Genomic DNA, 26,787 nt, shown 5'->3' on the forward strand with positions numbered 1-26,787 from the left:
TATTATTATTATTATTACGAGGATAAGTAAAAAATTATCGCAATGTAACTAACTTCTTACATCGGTCATACCTCTGGCCTCGTTTATTTTATTGCTATGCTGTTGTGGTCATGAGTGTAAAATACAATACCTGGGGGGCTCAGTGGTAGAGCGTTCACCTCCGGTGCTTGGGGTTCCTGGTTGGATCCCAGCTCGCGCCGTGTGGACTTTGTGGTGGACAAACACCGTGCTCGTGGGTTTCCTCGAGGTTCTCCCGTTTGCTCTCACTTTCTTCATTCCACTATTTCACTCATTTTTCCTTATCACCGTCTCCTTTAGCCTAATCGGCATAACCGGGGGACGTAAAACTTAAAGCTTTCATTTTTACAACACCTGGGTAATAGTAGTTATGTTCTTGAAACTCAAAAGTTAACACCAAAAAGGAACAGCGAGCTGTGATCCGGTTTTTGTGGTCGGAAGTTACATCAGGGGACACAATTCACCAGAAACTTTCGACACAATACGAGAACAGTGTCTTGTCGCAATGGAGTGTCTACGAATGGATTGAAAAACTCAAAGATGGTCGCACAATTCTTACGCACGAGGGAAGAGCCAGACGAGCATCTACGGTCACAAATGATGACAACATTGAGCGTGCAATGACATGTTTCTGTTAGACAGACGAGTGATTGTTGATGAAATGGCATATCGTCTGAAAATTAGTCATGGTTTCTGATACACCTTCCGACCACAAAAAGTGGATCACTGCTCGTTGTTCCTCTTTGGTGCAAACTTCTAATGAAACGGCCATGATCTGTCTGCAAAAGAAGGAAGACAAATGGAGGAATTAGGATCAAACTTTCAAAGCATGACCACAACAGCATAACAATAAAATAAACGAGAACAGGGGTCAGTATCAACAATGTAAGAGCTACATTGCCGATAATTTTTGACTCTTTCCTTCTTTATTTTTGATTTACGCTCGTATTATTATTTTCGTTAAGTGCTTCTTATTTTACATTTCCGTCTTTATTTTTGATTTACCCTCGTATTATTATTTCGTTAAGTGCTTGTTATGTTACATTTCCTTCTTTATTTTTGATTTACCCTCGTATTATTATTTCGTTAAGTGCTTGTTATGTTACATTTCCTTCTTTATTTTTGATTTACCCTCGTATTATTATTTTGTTTAAGTGCTTCTTATTTTATATGTCCTTCTTTATTTGCTTGGGAGGGTCAGAAATGTGTGAGGCAGAATCAGTTCACACAGAATAAAAGAATGCAAACAACAGCACCTGTTGCTGTTGAATAACTTCCACTCCCCCCCTTTCTTTCGAAGATACGATTGTTCAGTGGTAGAGGGCTCACTTCTGTAGTGACGGGTCCCTAGTTCGACTCCAGGTCATGTAAGTTTGAATTGAACAACACGGTGTCCTCCGTGAGTTTTCTCGGGGTTCTTTCGTTTATTCGTACACAAGGTTCATATTTCCTTGAAACTCAGGGTAGGTCATGAAAACTCGGAAAAATTCTCCAAACTATAACGAAAATTAAGAAAATTTCTATATTTCTCAGAAAAGTTAGGACTGGATATCTCAGAATTGAGTCAGGCTTAATGAAAGTTTGTATTACTCAAGTGGTGTTAACAAGTATTACAGCGGCTTACAGATGATATGCAGTGTTCGAAGTGGAAAAAAAAAAAGCAGAGGCGGTATGTTTTATTACAATTTTGACTCATCATACCGGGTATCTAAATGTTGAAATGCAGTGAGCGTATGTTGCCTAAAATATTGCACTTCTATTTGCATAATGACTCAAAATCATTGGAGAGCTTCTCTGTAGTTACGGAGAAGGGACATGGAGAGACTTTGATCCCCTGCCTACAACTTTCTGACTTTTTTTTTTAATATCACATTATGTTGTATTACACGAGATTGCTCGGACACCGAGTTTTTATATTAACAATTTCCTGCGGGAAAACTCCAGGTCCTCCTACTCGATTGTGGGGTATTCCAAACCCCTGGAAGGTCTGCCCTCTCAGCAGACAACCCATAAATCCACCCATGCTAAAAACACGGCATTTATATGCATTAAGGCAAGAAGACACAAACATATACATAAAGAAAGAATTTAAGATGGCTTTGAAGATAGGCTTATCTCATTTTAAAAACGAAAGGTAGGAAAAAGATAACAAAAATGTCGGTGTTATCAACTTAGAAATTATTTCTACAGGAGATTTTATTTTTTTAATATTTTTTATATACATATGTGCAAAGGTATTTGTCAAGTATTATGTATAAAAATGGATTTATTAAAAGTATTTAGCATCTACTTTCCAGTGATGGTCTTTTAATCAATAAAAAAACCAGAGGCGGTATGGCATACCACCGCATACCGTCTCACTTCGACCACTGATATGAAAAACAGTTCAAAGAATTAATCCAGATTCCAAAAGAATTTTAAAAGGCTGTTAAAAAAAAAAAAAAACTTTAGAAATAAACAAGCTTGGGGTGCATAAAGTAGTGAAGTAGTGCTAGACCTTAAACTTCGAATAAACAACAAAGTATTTTAAAAATACAAGCTACAGAAGAAGGAAATAAGTAGGTTTGTTTGTTGTAGATAATCAAAGAAATAGGCCAAATTATGGCACATGTTTGCCTATTTGTGTTTAAGTATATTCAGAATGCCGAGATATTACGTTAGGGTATCATTAGTATTTCGTACTAATGTTTTATGGTATTGAAATACAGGAAGTGTGACTCATAATGAGTATTTACACCAGGGCCGGCCCTAGAAAATTTACCGCCCCGTGCAATAGCATCATTTGTGCCCCTCCAGAAAGAACAAAACTTAAAAGCCACGATTTTAAGTATGCTATCCGACAATAAACAACGAAGGGGATGGAAACTCGGACTCAGAAAGGCCTAAATACTACAAATATAATCTCGTTGTGTATGTTTTTTAGTTTGAATAATAATCTATTATGTTAGTGAAAGGTAAATCAAACACACCTGCAGAAGTAAATGGTAAGCCTTTTCATAGGATTCAATATCGAGCTTCAATCTCAATATATTACAGTAGTTTGCAGTTTCAGTGCAACTAACTCTTCTATCTTTATTTCTTGATTTTCCTACTAATCTGTTGAAAAAATAATTAAAATTAAAAAAAAAAGAATTTGTTTCCACCTTCAATGATAAGGAACTTGTTTGTGACAAATACAAGACTACCATTCATATCAAAACTGTAATAGCTAACTAAATGTGAGAGGTGTTCTCTACTCTTCGAGAATTGAGTTCCTGTATCTGACAACATTTAAGCAATTCATGCTGGGATTTGTTTGACCATTTGCTTTAGCACTGTCCAAGTAACCTTAAAACTACTAATGCGACCTAAACATGATTTATGAATGTAATATTCAAATAGGTCAGCTTAGTAAATTTAACTACCATCATCATAAAGTGTTTCCAACAAGAAATATTTATTTTAAGTAATGTAGTTATGACAGTTTTTGCCCCTCTCGAAACTTGCCATTCCGTGCAAATGCACATGTTGCACATATGGTATAGCCGGTCCTAATTTACAGTAAGAAAGTAAGATTATACTGTATTTAAAAAAAAAAAAAAAAAAAGGAGAGCATTGGACGGCTATGGTAATTATGGGGGCTGATTCAACTTTTTTTTTTAATGTAAAGATAAATGGTAGTATTTACGAGCCGTGGTAAGGAAAAATTTACTTACGTAAGCATGGAAATTCAGGGAAATCAATGTTCGATTTTCAGTGTGAACCATGCTACACTTTCCTTCTACGATTGTTTTCATAATCATTCGCTTTTATTAAACAACTTCTGTCATTTAACCCTTTCCGGATCCCGGCTTTTTGGGCTATTTTTTAGACTTTCAGTCAAGCAGCTACTGCATCGTCACTATTTATCCTAGGATCATGATTCATACCTCATTCTCTTCAGAATAGAGCTGGCTTTCAAATGGTATCACTTGCATGCTCATACCGTATACCAGAAGCGGGGAAAATGATGTCAAAGGGAAAATTTCGGAGGGAAAAATTTTTTCTCGCAATTTGCCCCCCCCCCCCCTGGACCCCCCCTGTGTAAACGTAGCCATCTAAAAAAATCTGATAAATAGTACTTGGTATACTGAATGTGTGTGCCAAATTTCAAGTTTCTATCTTGAATACTAAGGGCGGGAGAAATTTTATGAAGAATTCCCACAGTGCCCCAAATTACCACAAAACACTATGATCTTAGGGAAAAAATTTCCTGAGACATCCCTAATTACCCTAGGGTCATGTGTCGCCCATATTCTCTTCTGAATAGAACTGCCTTTCAGGCGGTACCATTCACATGTCTCCATCATGTATCTAAGGCGGGAAATTCCCGAAAAAAGGGATTTTTTGGTCTAAATTTCCCTTTTTTCAACTTTTAGCCCCTCTGGACCCCCCTGTTTTAGCGCAGAAATCAGAAAAAATCTGTTAAATACTACTCGGTGGACTGAATGTTTGTGCACAATTTCAATCATCTAGGTGCAAAAATAAGCCCGCCAAAAAAATTCAGAAAATGCCCCATATTACCCTATACAGAAGTATATTTTGAAAAAAATTCACTGAGACGTCCCTAATTACCCTAGAATAATAATTCGACCGTCATTCTCTTCAGAGTGGAACTGCCTCTCAGACGGTATGACTCACGTGTCTCCATCATGTATGTGAGGCGGGAAAATCGTGAAAAACGGGATTTTTTGTCTAAAAATCCCTTTTTTCAATTTTTCCCCCTCTGAACCCCCCCCCCCCCCGTTTTAATGCAGAGATCTGAAAAAAAATCTGGTAAATACTACTAGGTGGGCTGAATGTTTGTGCACAATTTCAATCTTCTAGGTGCAAAAGTAAGCCCGCCAAAAAAAAAAAAAAAAAATATATATATACCGACCATGTCCCATTTTTCCCTATATAGAAGTATATTTTTAAAAATTCCCTGAGACATCCCTAATTACCCTGGGATAATGATTCGACCGTCATTCTCTTCAGAATGGAACTGCCTTTCAGACGTATGACTCACGTGTCCCAATCATGTATGTGAGGCGGGAAAATCCTGAAAAACGGGATTTCGGGGGTAAAAATATCCCTTTTTTCAACCCTTTGCCCCTCTGGTTCCCCACCCCCGTTTCAACTCACAAATCTGAAAAAAAAAAATCTGGTAAATACTACTGGGTGGACTGAATGTTTGTGTAAAATTTCAATCTTCTACGTGCAAAAATAAGACCGCCAAAAAGACATTGAACATAAGCTTAGTAAATGAAAAAATAAATTTTAGACTTATGACGTCATCACCTCCTGTGTCTGGACGCAGGAAGGTCTGAAACCATACGTAATGTCTTCTACAATGTCTCTGGACTTGAAAAAAAAAACAACAAAAAAAAACCGGACGAAAAAGCTCAAATAGAAGAGAAATAACGCAATGTACCATGAAAAACGCGTATGGTACAAATTGTACCATCATTTTTTTAAAAATACAAATCCTTACAATCACTAGGGTTGTCACATTTTGGAATATGAAAAGTACGGACACCTTTGATTTAAGTGAAACTTAATGAAGTCATTTAGGCCCTAATTGTTAAAATGAAGACTCTGTGATCATAAAAGTAACATCCTGAAGGTTAAAACAGATAGACTAATCTGTTTATGTTATTTGAACACCCATGATGCTGGAAACGTTTCTCTTCGTACCCTTAAATTATAATTGCTTCATTACATGCTATGTTTTGAAGTAGAACATTCATGGAAGCTGAGAGACTTCAAATCTACACACACACACACACACATATATATATATAGGGTGTTTCAAAACAACATCGACAACGTTTGGTAGGTGATTCCTGGCACTAAGATAAGACAAAAAGTATATACCATCATGGATGCACAAATGCTGCCTTTCGGAGTTATAGGTTGCCGAAAACATGAAAAAATGAGCTTTAAACATCCATAACTCCAAAACTAAGGGACTTACCGTACTCGGCTAAGACTTCAGTTACGAACTAATGTGCCTTATGCAAAAAATACATGTTTTAGAATCCTAAGGTACTCACGCAATAATTTTCATAGAAGGAGTTTGGGTACGGGCATGTAATTGGAAGTGCTCACCAACTACCTATATAAAAATCGTTGCGGAAGTATCGCAGGATTCTGAAGCATGAATATTTGGAAAGAGCACATGTTAGTTCCAAAGTGAAGTCTTGACCGGACTGCGGTAGGTCCCATAATTTTGGACCTATGAACTTTCAAAGTTCATTTCTTCATGTTTTCAGCAGCCTATAACTCCGAAATGAAGCATATGTGCAATCAGGTTTGTCTATACTTTTTGTTTTACCTTGGTGTCAGGAATCGCCTCCCAAACGTTATCAGTGTTGTTTTGAAACACCCTGTATATATAGTATTGGTTTTTCAATGCATGTGTTCTTGCACGGGGATCAAAATATTGTATTTCCAGTTTCACTAACCTACTTTTCCTCTTCTGTCATAATCCTCTGCACCATTCGCAAACTCAACTCACTCGTGGCTAAACAGTCAGCGTACGCGCCTTTGACGTGAAGACCTGAATTCGATTCCCGGTGGGAACTCATGTGTTTTGGACTCTACGTTAAAACTGTAGGTCCACGTCTCATATGGCCTCACTGCTGAACGGGACTCAATATCAAATCAAACCATTCATAAACTGACCCTGCAGGCACTGAATGTTCTCTCACAGACACTATATATGTTTTGTAATTCTTTCGGTATTTTTAAAACCAACGAATACAAATTTCCCACTATTTTCCTTAAGGAATGCGTAATCGGTGCATTGATAAGGAAATAGTAACCGTCGTTGAGTTGAGTTCATTTTGAGTTTAACGTCCCGTTCAGCAGCGAGACTATATGAGACGTGGACCTACTGATTGACGTGAAATCAGAACCACATGAGCTCCCGCTGGGAATCGAACCCGGGTCTCCCACGCCAAACCGTCGAGTGCGTGGGTTTCTCGGGCTTTTGTCCTCCCTTTATTCCACCGTTTCATTTTATTCATTATCATCATTACCGCGGTACACTTCCTGGGACGGTAAGTTAGGCGCTTTATTTCATTAAATACAATATTTTAATAGATACATTAAATTACCTAATCTATTTTATGTACACTTATAGATAAAGATTTTTGCCCAAGAATTAGTTCTAATGATTAAATTTTGGACAATAATAATAATAAAATTGTATAAAAGAAGAAAATATGCACAGACAAAAACAAATCTTGTAGACTGGCTTCACATATTGAACAATAGCTTTCATTTTGTGGAAAATTTTAGTTTTTCTCATGTACTTGTGATTTAGTTATATATATTTATATATAATTTATAGTTAGTTTTATTGTTATATTTTTTCCAGAATGATGGAAAATACAAGTGCCAACATTGCGAAATGACTTTTATTCATGTCAGGCATTTAGAAAATCATATGAAAGGTAAGTTTAATGTAAAAATAACTATATATTAAAAATTAGGTTTCTTTTCTTAATTACGTCAGATTTTATTGTGATTCAGCTTGATATATATATATATATATTATATACTAAAAATATGTATTTGGGCTGAGGTACAAATACATCAGGAAGTTGTAGTTGATAACGAGTAGACCAAGTGTTTAAAGAAAATCTCTCTATATATAAGAAGTTCTGAGTGACTTTGTGACTGACCTGACTCACTGATCAACGTGCGAGTCAAGCCACTTAAGCTAGGAACTTGAAATTTGGAGAGACCACAGTATTTCTGTAAGATACCACCTACAATTTTTCCCCCTTTGAAATTCGAAGGGGAGTAGGGGAAATAGAAATAGCAATTATTATATTAACCCTTTGGCGCATGCTTAGGGAATAGTTCCGTATGTTTGTAAAAGAGCAAACGGCAGACCAAAGGAAATTTTCCGTTTTACATTCCTCCGTCCTGTTTCCCCTATTAACTCAAATGCTAGTACGTATGATGCATGCTTCATGTATTTTGATTGTTCATTAATAGATGGTATGACTATGCAGGACTTACCTGTCAGTCTTAATGGATTATAAAATATAAAGTGCATTGAGTCAGTTTTTCTGTAAAATAACTAAACACCCTGCCTGAACGCATTTTAATTTCCAGAAAACGTTATGTGTGTCTGATTTAAAATGTCTGTATCTCCGAATTCCTGAAGGTTGGAGACACACATGAAATTTGGTGTATGGACTTCTCATTTAAAATAGTAAGACGCGTGTTTCAACGCTTTTTGGTATTTAACGTAGAAGGGAAAAGAATAGGTGAGCCGGAAAAAAGAGATGACACTGCGATTATTTATAGTAAGATGGCCGTATTGGGGAATCCCTTAACGTTAATGGCATGACATGGGGTATTCGGACCTTCTATTTAAAATAATTAAACATGTTTTTCAGCGTTTTTTGATATTTCTCCTAGAACGGAAGAAAAGAGGTGAGAAGAAAGAAAGATGGGGGTTGCAAGTATTTTAATAAAAGATATTCACATCTCGGAATCCCGTAAGGTTAGAGACGTGAAATTTGGAGTTTTGGACTTTTAATTTAAAATAATTAATCATGTGATCAGCGTTTTTAGATGTTTCAGCTAGAATAGAAGAAATGGGACTGATTGTTGTTCCTTAAGATGCCCATACGAGACCTTGAGTGCAGACAAACTCTACGAAAGTTGTACAATAAGTCCTTAGAAAATCCGAAAGATGATACTCGTAGTATCGAAAAAAGTTTGCTTTTATTGTCATTCCTCACTAGACTGTTTTTGAAAGTTTCAGGTATATCATCACGTGGTATCGATTGAAGAAACGAACTTTTGTTTATTTAGAAAAATGCAAAGAAATGAGTTTTGCGTGATTAGTAAACACTTATATTTAAAAGGTTTAACACCAAAAGAGATGAAAGCCGAGTTGCATGAAGTTCGTGGCACATCTGCTCCTGTGTTTGCGACTGTTTACAATTGGGTAAATGAGTGTGAACGTGGCCCTACTTCCTTAAATGATGATCATCGTTCGGGACGCCCAGTGGAAATGATTGACAAAATCCTCGATATGGTTTTAAGTGATCGGCGAATCAAAGTGTGTGAAATAGTTGAGGCCACAGGCTTATCACAAGGTGCAGTGTTTTAAAATTTTGCACGCAAAATTGGGTTTGGAAAATATCTTGGCAAGATGGGTGCCAGATTTTGCTTTTAGTGGAGAATAAACGCAATCGTGTGATTGATTCCGAGGCTAGTTTGGCGTTTGTTTTTCGTCGTAATTCCGACGAATTTCTGCGTCGATACATAACAGTGGACGAGACTCGGATACACTGTTATACTCCAAAAACAAAGAAACAGTCGAAACAGTGGGTTTTTAATGGGGATTGAGCTCCGTAGAAGACGAAGACGGTGAAATCGGTCGACAAGGTGATGACCACAGTTTTTTCTTTTTTTTTGGGGGGGGGGGGGGAGGGGATGCACGCGAGATCATCTACATCAATTACTTGGAAAAGGCACAAACGAAAACGAAGAGTATTATGCATCATTAGTGCACCGGTTGAGAGGAGAAATAATAATAAAAACGAAGTCTGAAGTCATTTGTCAAAGAAATAAAGAAAAAAAAAATCTTCCGTGGAGAATTGCACAGATTTACACTTGCGCAGTTTCGATGGCGAAAATTATGGAATTAAAATTCGAATTATTCCAGCATCCTCCATATTCACCAAACTTGGCCCCCAGTGACTTTTTTTTTTCAAACTTGAAAAAAAAATGGCTCGGCGAAAAACGATTCACGTCGAACGAGGAAATCTTTGCCGAAGCAGATGCCTATTTTGAGGAGGAGCCTTCCGAAATCCTACTTTTAGGACCGCTTAAAATATTTGGAGAAACGCTGGGAAAAATGTCGAGATGAAAAGGAGATGTTGAAAAAAAAAAAACCTACCCAGCATGATTAAAAAAAAAATCTTTTCCTAAGGACTTACTGAACGATCCTCATATATGAAAGATTCCGAAGAAGGAACGTAGAAAAAGTAAAACTTAGAGAGAATATAGCACTGTGTGATAGAAAGTGATAGGAAATTGAGCAAAAAAAAAAAAAAAAAAATTGTTACTTCGTTCTGGGTTGAAAATTACGTATGCTTAGAACATACTACATTTCTCAACTATAGCTAATACATCAGAATTGTATTTCCTGTGTCATAGAACTTCTAGGTAGTGTGACCTTCGAATGTTTTTTTTTTTTTCTTTCTTCGTGGCTTAGTCACTTCCTTATGCTTTCGTAACAAGTATGATTGGATGAAAGTTACCGGTAAGACAAATCCTTAATTACCTACTTAAATAAACATAACGATGTGTGTGTTTATTATGCCAAAATGCACACAGAGGCTGAATTTTTAATTGCTATATAAGGCTGTAACGCTAACGATATATCTATACTGCGTGGGAGAAACAGTATGTGTCAAAAATTGACCAAAATGAGACAAGTGAAAATTAGAGATCTATGCGTCACGCTCTACCTCCGGTTGACTTGGTACAAATCAACTCTAAACGTGAGTTGAACAATCACGTCTTGGTATTGTTAGTATTAGTGATTCATACTTATGCTTGGTAAAATAAAAAATCACCTCCTGAAAACCTGTTTTTTTTTTATTATTATTATTATTTATACTGTTTCTTCCCACAGTCTAGGTATAGCACTATGATTGAGTCGCTAACACTCTCGTCTTTGTTGCGAGCGGTCCCGGGTTCGATTCCCGGTGGGGACACTCGGTCGAAAAAATAAGCCTTTTCAGGTCAGCTATCCTGAGTGAGGTTTTGTGAGTTTTCCTCATTCATACCAGGCAAATGCCAGGGTGGTATCTTAACATACAATCCCAGGCAGTTCCTTCCTTCCCTTTCCTCGGATTGTGTGATCGCCGAGGGACATCGTTCCTCCTACGTGACGGGCTAACATAGCCTTAGATGTCGAAAGTCCAGAAAACTAATTCCTTTCCCTGAATAATGTGATATGGTGATAAAATTCGCATGAGCGAAAGTTATGTCTGAAGGAAAGCAAGAGCATATACAATACTCCACTAAGTAACAACGTAGACAAAATATGAATACATGGGGCCATGGTGGCTCAGTGGTAGAGCGTTCACCTCTGCTGCTTGGGGTCCCGGGTTCGATCCCAGCCCCCCGCCAAGTGAACTTTGTAGTGGACAAACACCGTGTGCGTGGGTTTTCTCGGGGTTCTCCCGTTTACTCTCACTTTCTTCATTCCACTATTTCATTCAGTACTCATCATCACCGTCTCCTTTAGCCTAACCGGCATAATCGTGGGACGTAAAACTTAAAAATTTCATTTCAAAACATGAATACATGTATATTGCAATATAACTTGGGTCTATTAAATTATAATAGAAAATTAAAAAATATTTGTAGTAAATTGAATTAGTAGATTTATAAAAATAAAAATAAAACAGTCTCACTTTCTGAAAGCCAGAATTAACAAAGTAAAATTGAAAGTATTCGAAAATAAAAGAAAATTGAAAACGGGAAGAAACACCCAGGTGAAATCACAAATCTGAACTATATGAACTGCCTGAATAATAAACGTGGAAGGTTAGTCAAAGGTAGTTATCGGTAGAAGATTTTCGAAGTTAGTTGACGTAAGAAGCAAGAGACCATATTCATTTAACTGGTCAAGACGTCGTCAATATGGTATTGAAACTTGAAGGTTCTTCAATCCTCATTGTATATGCCATTCCTCTTACTTGTTGTGTAAAGTATTAAGGTAAGAAGTTGATAACAATCCAGAGGTCTTCCTTGAGATAGGCTATCCTTTAGTAATTAATTTTATTCTTACATAGTTCATGCAGTTGTTTATGTGATTACAAATTAAATTTTTGTACTACTAGTTAGAACAAGTTAGCTTTTTTCTTCTGAGGTAAATTATATAATTTCATACTAAAAGATTCTTTAATTTCTTCTTTATCTTAGCAATTAATTAAGTGCACTATATGTACTACTAATTTTTACTCACAAATTCTTTTACGTAACACACTCATTTTTTATAAGTTACGAAACAATATTAAAGGAAAATAAGAAAGGAAATTATCTTAAGAGTCTTCATCCCGGCGAAATTAAAATACCGCTAATTTTACAGTAATTATGTGATATCTTCAAATAGATAAAAGATAATCGAAATGTGGAACAAGAGCGCCCTAGACAATATTATTTTACATGAGATACCGTTATCACGACTCACTTATCTGCTTTCGATTTCGAGTCATTTTGAAAATCGACATTTATTTTCGCGTTTCTAAACAGCTGAAAATGGAAAGCCACTAGGTGACTTGTGATAACGGTAGCTCACGCAAAATAATATTGTTTAGGGCGCTTTTGTTCCATATTTCAATTATCTTTTATCTATTTGAAGATATCACACAATTACTGTAAAATTAGCGGTATTTTAATTTCGCCGGGATGAAGACTCTTAACACATATTTATACAGTGAATTATAATAATAGAACATTTTTTATCTTTCATTTGATATAAAGAGTCATCTACCGGAGTTTGGTTGTTATTTTTCCACAGCAACTTATATTTAATTGTGTGTGTTTATATGAAGGACAACAATAATTATTATTTCTTCTTCTTGTTCACCACAACGCTGAATTATAGGTCATTATTATATTAATTGTTCTTTTCTTTTCTTTAGGTAATCATACGCCAAGGTACATCGAGTGCAAATTGTGTGGAAAAAGCCTGCACATTCATAGCTATAAACTTCATCAGGAACGCCATGAGGCTAGCAGCATAGACGCGAAATTGTCCTCTTGTGACGTATGTCAGAAGTCTTATAAACACCGGTCGACTGTTAGAGAACATCAAAGGTATGTACAAAAGCCTTTTGTCTCTCCTCAAACAATTTATTAACGAAAAGTTATTAGGTGGAGAATTTTAGAGTGAGAAAAGCATTGAAGTAGAAATGCTCAAAACTTATCACATGGTAGAGAGAGAAATGACAGTCCTTCGTCAACCATCATAACTCGGGGTTAAGCTTCAGATTCTTTACAGTAAAATAGGATATAAAACCATTGTTACAACTATTGGATCTAATTAGTGAAATTCATAGGTGACTCGTACCTATGTTTACAGTAAATGTATTTGCCTTTGAAACAGCTTGCTTGATATATAACGTATCAACAATAATAATAATGAAAAAAATTTTTAAAAAATCCTTCTCATACACAAAGGTCAATATATTTTATTTATTTATTTATTTATTTAACAATCACCAGATACAGCCCAGAGGTCATTTTATACTGGATATCTAACAACAACGGAAAGAATTTGGGAAGGTATCGGCCAGGCCTGTTGTAGTAGGTACCATCCCGGCATTTGCCTGGTAGGATTGAGGAAAACACTGGAAAACCACAATCAGGATGGTCGGCAGCGGGAATCGAACCCGCGACCTCCCGAATACGAAGCCAACGCTCAACCACTTGAGTACTTCGCTCGGTAAGACCAATGAGACCAATGAGATATGGGTAACCAATGAGACAATATTTTCCAAAATATATCTTACCAGAATACTCTTTTAAGTTCTATTATCTATTTTTAGTCACTAAAGTAGTCACAAGCCTAGAGGCATTGTAGAACACGTTACGTATGGTTTCACGCCTTTCTGCGTCTAGACAGGGGTTATTTATTTATTTATTTTTTGAGGGGCTTACTTTTGCACTTAGAAGATTGAAATTTTACGTAAACATTCAATCCACCGAGTACTATTTATCAGATTTTTAACATCTCTGCGTTAACACAAGAGGGTCCAGAGGGGCAAAAAGGTAAAGAAAATGGATATTTTAACAAAAAAAATCCCTTCTCCAATTTCCCGCTTTAGATATATGATGGAAACATGTGAATTGTACCATTTGAAAGGCTTTTCTATTCTGAAGAGAATGAAGTACAAAATATGACCCTAGGATAAATAGGGATGTCTCAGGATTTTTTTCTTAAACCTGAGATGAAGGTTTTTTTGCGGTAATCTGGGACATTATGAGGATCATTCGTAAATATTTTTTCCATCTTTACTATTTAACATAGAAGCTTGAATTTTTGAACACACATGTAGACACCCTTAGTATTTTTTCAGTTGATTTTCTGAGCTCCAAGTTAACACAGGGGGGGGGGGGAGGTCCAGGCTCAAAATTTGAAAAAAAAATCAGAGAAAGATCCCGATTACTCTCAAAATTTCTCGTCTCAGGGACATGATAGGGAAATGCGAATGGCACCATTTGAAAGGTTGTTATATTGTGGAAAAAACGAGGTATGAACCATGATCCTACGATAACTATGGTTGATGCTGTAGCCGCTAGACTCAGTCTATAATTTACCTTAAAAAAGGCCAAAATTTAAAGGACCATGGACGAGAACACACACACAACTTATTATATTAACTTTTCGGGAAATTTGCAAGTTTGGCATCCGTAAGGTGACGCAGAGTGAGAGTGCGCAACTCTATTATATCCTGAAAAATACATTCGGGTATTAGTAATGTTTGCGTAATGGCGTAAAACAATCGGTTGTTTCCTCCTTTCATTAGTATATATGAAATCACAACCGTCATAAGGTGCTCGGTATATGGACACAGGATTGTCCAATCACAGCAGGGCTCTCTTGTACAGCCCACGTGTTCCGAGATGAGAGCACCGATCTTGAGAATGAGAGACTGGGTGGCGTAGTGGGTAACGCATCGGCATGGTATACCGGATGTCCCGGTCCAGTCTTTTACTTTTTGTGGGTTGATAAGGACAGAGTTTCATCTCCTGACATTACCGACTTGTGAGATACTCTGCTTTTGGCATCAATTTTGAACTTCCTTCTGTTCCATGCTGTTAGAATGCATATTTTAGTAAAAGTAACAATGAAAATTCAGTTTAAAATCGGTACTATGTCAAAAATTGATTTCAAACGGTTCAGTCGCTTTTCTGTTATGATATAACATACAATGTCAATTTCATTTGTATAATACAGTAGAATTCCGATAATCCAACATTCCATATAACTGGACAATCACTTTTCTGTTTGTTATTATTATTTTTATTATTGCTAAATGGCGTACTTGAAACTAAACATTATCTTGTGAAATAATGTGGTGTTTTACTAATAGCTAGATTTAATAACTTGTAACGTTATCTATACCGTGTAAACAGTATAGGTATATTGTAATTATTTTGTGTTATTGTAATTAGAGCGTATGTTTATGCGCATAAATATACACATGTTTTTTGTTCTATAAAAAAATGCGTTACGGTATTAAAGTTTTGGAATTTTTGTCGTTTTCCTTTGTGACAATAATTCTTGGAATTGTCTAAGAAATTTATTGTCAGATTTTGTTCTTTTCGGGTAAATTCCAGTCTACGCCTCCAATCACTCATTTTCCCTCTCTGTGACGAAATGGCTTAAGAAAGTCAGATAATCGCTATCAATCGCCACTTAGACGAAATAAATGTGAGGGACATTCTAGCATTACTAGATTTTTCTAGAACTAGTTACTTCTTAAGTTTTGTGTTTGTTTTCTTTTATAACGTTTAACAAGCATTTTAGGGTATATTGTATCTTTCTTTGCCGGGTATTGCGCTACAACTTTCATTTAAGTACGAGGGAGGATCAGAAAGTAAGGTAACAAGGCCGATATTTCCAGTTTCCTCTGTTATAGAGGAATGAGGAGTGGGTGGTAATTTTAATGCATGGAGTTAGCAACTGTACAGAGTTTCAGCCACCCGCCACCTATAGCGCTAGTTGTAGGTAAAAACAAACACAAATGGCGACTGCCTTGGAAAACTGGTCTCGCGAAGAGGTCCGTTCAGTTATTCGATTTCTGTGGGCGAAACATATAACCGCGGCTGAAATTCACCGGAAGCTGGTAGAGTTTTACGGAGAGACTGTAATGTTTCGTCAGCATGTCGCAGAGTGATGTCGAAAGTTTGCGGCTGGTAGAGAAGATGTCACAGACGAAGAGCGCAGTGACTGACCCGGCACGGCATCAACAGATTTGATTACAGCTCGCGTGGAGAAGATACACCCCTCGTCCCTACAGCCCCGACCTCGCTCCAAGCGACTTTGACCTGTTCCCGCACTTGAAGGAGCACCTGAACACGTAAAGACAGGACTTTTACCAGGAGGGAATCTTTAAACTCATCCCACGATGTGATAGGTGCCTCAAGCGATATGGAGACTATGTCGAAAACTAACCTAATATATGTAGCCTATCTGTTGACTGTATGAAATAATAAATACACGTTTCCTGTAACCTTACTTGTAACATTATTTTCTGATCACTGCTCGTAATAAGATGTAAAATAATAATAATATCATCATCATCATCATCATCATCATCATCATCATCATCATCATCATCATTATTATTATTATTATTATTATTATTATTATTATTATTATTATTATTATTATTATTATTATGATGTATTAATTATTATTGGTTAAAAATTTCATCGCATAGCTATCCACAACTACTTGATTTACTAATGTACAATAAACCTTGATCTATAATAATTATTGACAGTTTGTGTAAATTAATAGAGTGAAATTTTCTTTCCTTAATAGGATTCATAGCGGGGAGAATCTGAATGAATGTGCGATATGCGGCCAATCGTTTCTCAGACCAAGTGCTCTAGAAATCCATCTTCGCACTCATTCTGGCGAGAGACCTTTCGTTTGTAAAATTTGTGGTAAAGGATTCATCAGAGCTTATGGTAAGATACAGCAACACGTTTTCAAAACTAATACGCAGTCAGTGGAAAAGAAAACAGTTATCAACTTACCATTAAAATAGATCAGATTGTCTTCTCTACTTTTCGAAGCGTCCTCGATTTATTTTTGGTGGGTGTTAGGAAAGAAAGGAAAGGCAAAAAAATAGCAGGTAAAACCATTAGGATATTGCTGCATTTTTTTTTTTTTTTTTTTTTTTTTTTTTTGTAAGAGTAGTAACTTTACCTACTGGTCTTGCACAGGATTGTGAAGTTGTAATTGCCCCAAATGTGCGTAAAATTATTCGAATTCATTTAAAACTGTGGCCTAAGTCTTGTTCGGTTCACTGGAGTCAAAATGTAAGCTGAACTCTTGGTCATTTCAAAGCTTTTAATCGAACCCTAAATTTTTCGAATTAAGTGTACTTAAAATCATGTAAAAACACGTAACAATGTCACGTGTACACCATATTACTGAGTTTGGCTTATATGGTATAATATTTTCTTAGTTAATGTTGAAACCGTAAATCGTATAAATTTCTACAACTTTTGGTTTTAAACAGAGATCAGAGTAGAAATGAAATATATATTTTCTTGACCTTTAATTGAAAATGTTTTGAATCTTCTGCAAGTAAATTGCACGAATTTCTACAGAGACTCGCAATCAAGTCAGTTATCTGAGGCCCTCTGTGACCAGTGACAACTGTTACATGATATCGCGGATGATTTACTGGGTACCATCCCACATAGCGTTGAACTTTGACGCACTGCCAAATGGTGCAGTAACTATCTCCAGCATTACGTAGTAATGATCACTAGCTTATGTTTTGGGTCTCTATTTACTTAGGTAATATATCTATATATTAAAATGCTAGGTTTATATGCTTGTCCCCAATCTTTCGATAATGAGATCTCTAAAACCTCAAGTTCTAGAAACGTGCCGTTTTCGCTTTTCAAGTCCAAATTTTGAGTAGATTGTCCAGTTCTAATTGAATATTTAAAAAACGTGACCGTTATTTCTTTATTACATTTTTAAGGGTTACACTGGAAACGTTGAAATTAAAAAATAATAATAATAAACATCTTATCCTACGGGTTATACATTCCAACACAACATGATTGTATAGAGGGGTTGCACATCTCCCAGGCGTTTGTTTTATGGCCAAATGATAATGAAAAACGAATAACCATTTCTCCAGTCTAAGATGAATCTTTATTGTTTGGAGTGTTTTGCCCAATGAACACCATATATCACTGACATTATAATTAATTGTGTATGTAATGTAATTGCTTATTACATACTGCATGCAAGAAGAAAGAATACACTTGTCATACATGAATTAGAAATACCAACCAGAAGTAGGTTCAAAACTTGCAAACGGTGCGAGATATTGAAAAAATAATCGGAAAAAATCTCCCCTTTATGGTATCCCTTGCTGATTTTTATCAAGATGTCTTTCACTTGTGTCTGTAAAGGATCATGTATAGATGTTGTGAGGAATGAGGAGGAGATTCATACTTATATGTGAATGATGCGCTGTGTAGAGAGGGCAGGTTCAGCTAGTAATAATGAAAACTTTTACACTTAATCTGTTAAAATACAGATCATTTCACTCTAGGTTTATAAGGACATTTTATTTTGTGACCTTCAAATATAAAGAATATTTGAATGTAGTAAACCAACATAATACATGAAAGACCATTTTTTTAGATAGATAATGGCTGTAATGATTGTCGATTATATATTTTGGGTGTCTGTACTTTAATCTAAGAAAAAAAAAAAAAAGTATTGCATTTTTCAATTAGCAGCTTATATTTTATTTTTTTCATGGTGTACGCGTTCAGGATTTTATATTTTAACGTTACTTCACGTATATTAATTCCTGGGGTGGGCATAGTAACTAGTAACTGTAATACCACGGATCCCAACTCACATGCGTCTCTGGTAGAGTTATCACTACCACGGTCGAGTGCATTAAGTGCGTTCTTTGTTCTTTCCTTCTTAAAGAGGAGGTGACTGGATATTAGTTGGAGCGTCGTATTTAGGCTATTCCTAGCCAATTATTTCATACGGTGGCTCAGTGGTAGAGCGTATACTTCTGGTGCGTGAGATCGCTAACGAAACTAGGCTCGTTTCTGTAAAACTTATTTTAGGATAATTGACATACCTCGCCACGTACTAGTCGCCAAATGGGAATATGGTGGCTCAGTGGTAGAGCGTATACTTCTGGTGCGTGAGATCGCTAGTTGGATCCCTGGCCAAGTAAGTTTATGGTGGACAACATCGTGTTCGTGGGTTTTCCCGGTGTTCTCCCGTTTTCTCTCACATTCTTATTCCACTATTCTTCCATCATCATTCACTTGCCTTAATCATCGTCTTCCTTAGCCTAAAGTGCGTAGTCGTGGAAGGTTAAACTAAAAGATTTCGTACTAGTCGCTTGCATCCGCAGATGGTGAATTGTAAAGCTTCCTTACATTTCCTAGATAAATAAATAATAAAATAGTGAATCTAGGTCCTTGAGAAAGACTATTGTTTTTTGAAATGTCGTGTAATAAATTATTTACAGTAATTCCAAGTATTATTAAGTATGACATTTTTTTCCCCCACAGACATGAAGAAACATGTGTTTGGAGTACACCGAGGAATCAGTGAAAATGACAAGGAGCAGAGTACTCCAGACTCAGAATCAACAAAAGACAAAAATGTTAAAATTAAGTGTGAAATCTGCACAAAAGTATTTATGAATAAAGCAGGGTAAGTTATTTATAATATTAGACAGTCATTCACCCATAATGTGTGTGAGTTATGTTTAACTTGAAATATTTTCGAAGACTGCTTCTGCTTCAACCTTTAGTCAAATTACCAACAGATGTAGGCAAGTGTAAGAAAAATTAATAGCAACTCCTTGGAATTTTATGCATTTACAAGGATTTCAAAGAAGTTTCTACCTAAATATGCACAAACATACAATGATATATATACATCAAATTAAATGAAAGTTTATGTAGAATCCAAATCTACTCACAGAAGTTACGTATCTTTACAACAATTGATGACATTTAACAAAATGTGTGGGAAAGGAAATACAAATCCTTCATGCTAAATGTTCATTTAATGGATGACTCGATGTTGCTTTCAGCGAGGTCCACGGTCAATAAGGTAATCCACGTTCCAAGCGTTGAGTATGGTTTCTGCTTCCTTACTTGTTGTGTAGGTGCCCTGGGTTACGTAATTGTGTTGATCTAGTAGTGTTACTTTTACTGATAAATTTGAAAGTGATAGCTATACCCATAAATATTGATTTACCGTTTATAAATTATTGATATCGGACATCGACATGGATAAAATGTGTAACATTACACCGACTAGAATTAAAGAGCCACTAGAATTAAAGCATTAAGTGAGTGTGGCAAAACTAATGCTGAAATAGCTCGGATTATGCAACTGTATAAAAGTACAGTGAGTAGGCAGCTGGCCAAGATTTGGGAAGCAGGGTGCATAAAAAATGGATGGATTGGCAAATGTAGTCGAAAAATGAAATCCTCACCTAGATAGAACAGTGCATTGCAACGGTTGTGTCTTGCAGACAGGTTTGAGTTATCAGCAAATCTTGCTAGAAGTTGAAGGGAAGCATCTGGTGTCGACGTTTGTCCGCGAACAGTGAGAATCAGGTTAAAATCAATGGGTTTGCGTTCACATAGAACTGTCAGGAAGCCATATCTTACACTGGAACAACGCAAAAGGTGCGTAGAATGGGCCAAAACTCACAAGGATTGGACAGGTGACTAGTGGAGCAGAGTTTGTTTAGTGGTGAGACGAAAATAACCATTTATGGCGATAATTCACGGGCTAGAGTTTATCACATAACTGGTGAAGCACTTAATTCTGCGTGTATGGTAAAAACTTCCAGGTACTTTACCAGTGTAATGATTTGGGGATGATTTTCTTTTAGAGGAATTGGTAAAATTCATATTTGTGATGGTGTTGTTAATGCATAAACTTATAAACATACTGTTGAAACGACAATGATAGCTGCGGGTAGAGATTTGTTCAACGGTGGTTCTTTTATTTTTCAAGACGATTCTGTCCCCTGCGATCGTGCCAGGGTTATAAAAGACTATATGCTGCCCTTATATTACGTCATGTTACCTTCCTGTCCTACTTCCTTGGCCTGGTAATTCGCCCGACTTAAACCCAATTGAATATTTGTGGAGTGTTTTAAACGATAAGGTTCGTGCAAGACATCCTACAACGAGAGCTGGGTTAATTCATGCAAGAAACGACGTCTGGGAACACTGTATTTCAAAACTTAGTAAACTCCATGCCACAACAATGCATAGACGTTATTACTAAGCGTGGACATCCAATCAATTATTAGCTTGAGCCAAAACCAATTGGATATGTTTCACTTAACTTCACTTACTTTCATGTCACTTAACAATTGACGTTATATTTTGTTGAATATGATCAATTGTTGTAAAGATACGTAACTTCTGTGAGTAGATTTGGATTCTATATAAAATTTCCTTTAATTTGGTGTATATATCATTGTATGTTCGTGCATATTTAGATAGAAACTTTTTTTCAAATCCTTATAAATGCGTAAAACTCCAAAGAGTTGCTATTAATTTTTCCATGACTATACATATATTTACATCCTCTTTAGACTATAAACAAGATCTTAAGTCACTATTGTAAAATTTACTGACTAGCTATACTTGTTGAAAATTTCACAAACTGTAAATATAAGATGTTAATATACGAGGTGTGCTCAAAAAGTATTGAACCTTATTTTTTCCTTCGTAAACTAATGAAGCGCGGGAGACTTTCTTCACTGTAGATGTAGAGGAGACACTCATGCGCAGCCGTGATTTTTTCTCGCCCGCAGAAAGTGTTAGTCGCTGGCAGTCGGCCAACGAGGGAAGTCGTAAAGTAAGCAGTCGTTGGATTTCAGTTTTTTGTAAAATGGCAGAAAAACTTGAACAGTGTTATTCCATCAATCAACTTGAACAGTGGTTTTGCCAAATGCTTGACGATACCCAAGCGGAAACCATTTAATCGGATCGGTACACTCAATTTTGAACGAAAATTTGGGCATGAGGAGAATGTCCGCGAAATTTGATTCAGGCTCTTACCTTTCATCACCAAACACAACATTCCTGAGTGTCGTCAGGCTCCTTACGCACTCAAGCTGGCTGCGTGTGACATTTGGTTATATCCCAAGCTGAAAATGCCACTAAAAGGGACACAATTTGATTGAAGTTAAGACATTGTGGAAAATGCAACGGCACGGTTGCTTACCATTCCAAAACTCGCGTTCCAGAAGTGTTTCCAAAAATGGCTGGAGCACTGGGTGAAGTGTGTGCATTACCAAGGGACTACTTTGAAGGCGATTAGTGTTTCGGCGTTTCAATCAATAAATGTATTTTTGCCAACAAAAGGTTAAATACTTTTTCAACACCTAATATACAGGGGGACCATTTTAAGTTACAAGACTCTTGTAACTGTTAAGCTAATAGACACACAGATACACCCAAAAAAGTGAAATAAAGAGGAAGCTGAAATTAATTCGATACAAACTTTGACAGGTAAGCATTAGTTGACATACTCCTCGTATCTGCAATATCATCACATTAATAGTGTTGCCAACCTAACATTTCTTTTTTCAAATGACACTACATCAGGTTATTACACATTTCAAGTCTGTATTTAAAGAACTTACAATATTTCAAAATACATTTCTTTATTACAAGGCGTGTCCGGATAATAAGTTCCTTTTTAAAATATATATATATTAAACTAGGTTTGTTCAAGCCAAATCTATTTGTACATGTAAGAGCAGACCTTAAACTATTTTTCGACATAGTTTCCACCAATGTTCAAACACTTGTCATAGCGGGTGACCAGCTCGTCCAAACCTTCCTCAAAAAAACTCCCGCTAGTAAAGACAACCATAACTCCGCAGCATATTTTGCGTCGTCGTCGCTTTCAAAGCGTTTTAGGTGCAGGAACAAGTGGTAAAGATGTGTTGCTCCATGACAATGCTCGTCCCTGTACTGCTTGTGCCATCCAAACGCTAATCCGTCAGTTCGGTTGGGAGCGGTTTTACCACCTGCCGTAGAGCCCCGACTTGGTGCCGTCTATCACTTGTTCCTGCACCTGAAGCGGGAGCTCGGCGGTGAGCACTTTGAAAGTGACGATGACACAAAAAACGCTGTTGAGTTATGGTTGTCTTCACTGGCGGAATGTTTCTTTGAGAAAGGTTTGACCAAGTTGATCACCTGCTAAGACAAATGTTTGAACATTGGTGAAAAATCTGTGGAATCTGTGTTGAAAAATAATTTGTGTGCTTTTAGATGTACAAATATTTTTTTCTTGAAGAAACCTGTTTTTTCAAAACGGTACTTAACTTTCGGGACACGCATCGTACTTTAGTTTACTGTCATTATCAAGTCAAGTTGCTATACTTAACATAAGATACGTCACTGTATATTATTAGATTTCAAGTTGCACTCTAATTTCTAAATAACATTTGTTTTATTTTTCGTTCGTTCAGTGTTTTTTAAACTTCAATGGAAGGTTTGTTGTGACATCCATTTCATATACTCACTATTTAAATTTTACGTTTTAAGTTGCATTGTTTCGTTTATTGTGTTTCTATGGATATACGATAACGGCTAGAGTCTAGTTTGCCGTTTGAGCGGAACATACATGAGAACATCTATGTCCATATATAACAACATTTATTAGAGCTTCAAAGAACGTTGCTACTTGAGTGATCAGCCGTCATTTAGTCTACAATGAAAATGAGACATGAGAGACGGCACTTGACAATATTGTTTATGGCAACCCGTCCAATCTATACCCACTCTGGTTCGCTGGTATCGTTTTTGCATTGTGATGATGATAATATAAATAAGAAAGAGATTTACAGCATGCACGAGGGCTGCCGTACTACTTCCCTCATTATTTGTCATCCAGGTTGAAGGGATACCAACTGACTATTGTATATTCACACAGGTATAAGTGTGCTTGCAATGCAGCAGCTTGGTGTGTGAAAGTTAAGATCATAATGAAAAACTGACAACTCAAGCGGCAACTTTCTTTTAGATCAGGGTGCTAATCTTGGGTCATTTCATGATAGATACTTGAATATAGCGGATATTTTTTGTGTTTCTCGAAATATTAATTATTAAATAATGTAATAATTATTAAATAATTATTATATTATTTAATATGAATTAAAGTGTATATTTTAAGAAAATATGTACTTTGATGTTATATTAAACAACATTGAAAATGTTGCCAATTTTTCCAATCTTGTTTATTGATTTCAGTTTAGAACATCACATGAATAACTTTGATCACACTCCATTGAAATGCGACGTTTGTCTGAAAGTATTTCCGGCGCGTTCAGCCCTACAATCTCACCAAAGAAGACACTCAGGTAAGGAGATACAGTTGGTTCTGTGTCCAAACCGACCGAAACCCAACATCCTTACCGAAAGCAACCACAAGTCCTATCCTAACAAAAAGAACCTCAATCAGTTCTCAACTTTTCTTTACTCATTCATCCTGACTGACCGAAGAGAAGCTCTTATTCTTATGGCTTAACGTTGTTCTTTTTATGCGTGATCGAGCAAGCTAATCTTGATACGATCTTCTTCTCCTTTGCCTGTAATTTATAGTGCAATACTACTGGTTCCTGCAGCCTAATATAGTTATCAATATCCCTCATACGGAGATTTATCCCAGTGTCGAAAATTCCTGTCAACTTCCTCTAAGGACCCCTGTCTTACCTAAAAGCTATTGCTCGGAAATTTATAGATACTTTTTAACTAAAAAATTGTTGATACATATTTCCCTAAGAACCTTCCGAGCATACAATACCATCAGACCATCTAAAATGCAAGACGATCTCCGCGCTGCGTTCTGATATCATCATCATCATCCGCCTCGTTAATAAGAGTGTCACTACATATATCATAAATTACACTGTTCAACAAATTTTGATCGAAAGTATGTAAATTCTTTGAAATTGCGATTTTTACATTCATTTAAGCATAATATGAAAGGAAATGATAATAAAAGAATTTTCTTAGCTCAGGTTGTGAAAAAAAAAGGCCCTTGTACAACAGTAGCTGTATATGTACAAATGTATTAATATTTATAGAACATTTAAGCAAAATCCTTGTAAAAACCTACATTTCACTTTTTTTTTTATCTATTTCACTGTGATGTGATAAGCTGGGGAGTTAAGAAGTACCCTAACCTATAGCTTTCTATACCCTTGTACTTCCTTTTTCAAAATTACGCAAATACCAGTTTCACAGCGATATAGAAAATGAAGTAACCGTGGTCAAGTTAAACATTAAGAATTCCGTAATAAAAATCACTATTAACATCAAAACATGAAAAATATGTACAAATACCTTTTTGTGCAAGAACTACACTGCAATGTAGACAAAAGTTTCAAGTGATCTCTTGTACAGGATTATGTTTATTTTATTTTGAGTGTCTTCGCTTGGCTTGCCTTTTGTAGGTTACATCTGGAGCATCCCTTGCAATAGTCCAACAGTAGTCGGCCAATATGTTGTTAGAACTCCACTTTCCCTCATATCTCTTCTCCATGGCTGCAATATCTTGATGGAAACGCTCACTATGTTCGTCACTTACTGCTCCACAATCTTCGGGAAAGAAGTCTAGATGTGAATGAAGAAAGTGGAGTTTCAGAGACATATTGCAACCAAGATTTTCGTAGCACAATAACAACTTTGCTACCAGTTGTTTGTAATTTGTTGCTCGGTGTCTTCCCAAGAACTGTGAACAAACACTTTTCAAGCTTTCCCACGCAGCTTTCTCCTCACCTTGGAGAATTTCGTCGAACTTGTGATCTTTGAATAGTTGCCTAATCTGTGGCCCTATGAAAACACCCTCTTTAACTTTGGCATCACTTAATCGAGGGAATTGTCCTCTTAGGTACTTATAGGCCTCATCCTCTTGGTTCATGCTCTTAACAAAACTTTTCATAAGACCTAATTTAATATGTAGAGAGGGAAGCAAAATTCGGTTACGATCTACCAGTGGTTCATGCTGCACGTTTTTCACTCCCGGCTGAAGAGTTTCTCTGGCACTCCAATCACTTTTGCGGTAATGAGATCCACGATCTCTACTCTCTCATTCACATATAAAGCAACAATAGTTTGTATACCCTAACTGCATACCTAGCAACAATGCTATTACTTTAAGGTCACCACAAATGAGCCACTGAAAATCGTAATATTTAATGGCTTGAAGTAAACGTTTCAAGTTTTCATAAGATTCCTTCATATGAACTGCGTAACCTACAGGAATTGAAGGAAGTTCATTTCCAATATGTAAAAGCACTACCTTTAAAGTCACCTTGGACGAATCTATAAAGAACCTCCACTCCGTAGGTTCATAATTAATTTTAAGTGCCCTCATGAGACCATTTACATTTGTACATCCCACAAGTGTGTCTTCCATAGTAAAAAATGAAGTGAACATCTTCTCCCTATTCCGATACACTGAAATATTTACTTTTTCCTGCAATAAATTCCATTGCTTTAAGCGTGACGCTAAAATTTCGGCTTTGCTTTTCGAGAGGTCCAAGTCTCTGATTAGATCACTTAGTTCCTCTTGAGTAAGTCTATGTGGTTCACATGGAGGTTCTTCTACAACAAACGTAGCGTCCTTCGAAGTACTTGATTCAGGAGCTTCAACTTCTTGATCATCATCAGAAAAAAGATCGTATTCTTTAGGTGGGTCAGGAACAGGTAGTCCTTCTCCATGTGGAACAGGGAGCATTGCAGAAGGAATGTTAGGATAGATCAAGGCCCGCTTCTTCTTCGTGGAAATTCCCTTCTTGACGGAATGAACCATACAAAAATAACAGTCTCTGATGTGGTCGCTTGGCTCCCTCCAAATCATGGGCACTGCAAAAGGCATTGAGCGCCCCTTCCCATTAATCCAATTTCTGAGATTGCTGGCACAAGTGTTACACA

The 26,787-nt window shown here is 36.5% G+C and overlaps 1 protein-coding gene across 2 annotated transcripts in view; it reads left to right on the plus strand.

Moving 5' to 3' along the window:
• Positions 1 to 26,787, plus strand: part of LOC145684430 (uncharacterized) — a 59,864-nt gene that overhangs the window by 21,614 nt on the left and 11,463 nt on the right. For both annotated transcript variants that reach the window (XM_081756802.1, XM_081756803.1), the window contains exons 4-8: positions 7,400 to 7,475; positions 12,708 to 12,882; positions 16,619 to 16,767; positions 19,372 to 19,516; positions 24,100 to 24,209. In XM_081756802.1, coding sequence (XP_081612928.1) covers positions 7,400 to 7,475; positions 12,708 to 12,882; positions 16,619 to 16,767; positions 19,372 to 19,516; positions 24,100 to 24,209 — 655 coding nt within the window. The remainder of the gene's footprint in view (positions 1 to 7,399; positions 7,476 to 12,707; positions 12,883 to 16,618; positions 16,768 to 19,371; positions 19,517 to 24,099; positions 24,210 to 26,787) is intronic.

This window comes from Thermobia domestica, chromosome 4 (genome assembly GCF_964235325.1).
Source record: "Thermobia domestica chromosome 4, izTheDome1.hap1.1, whole genome shotgun sequence".
NCBI lineage: Eukaryota > Metazoa > Arthropoda > Insecta > Zygentoma > Lepismatidae > Thermobia > Thermobia domestica.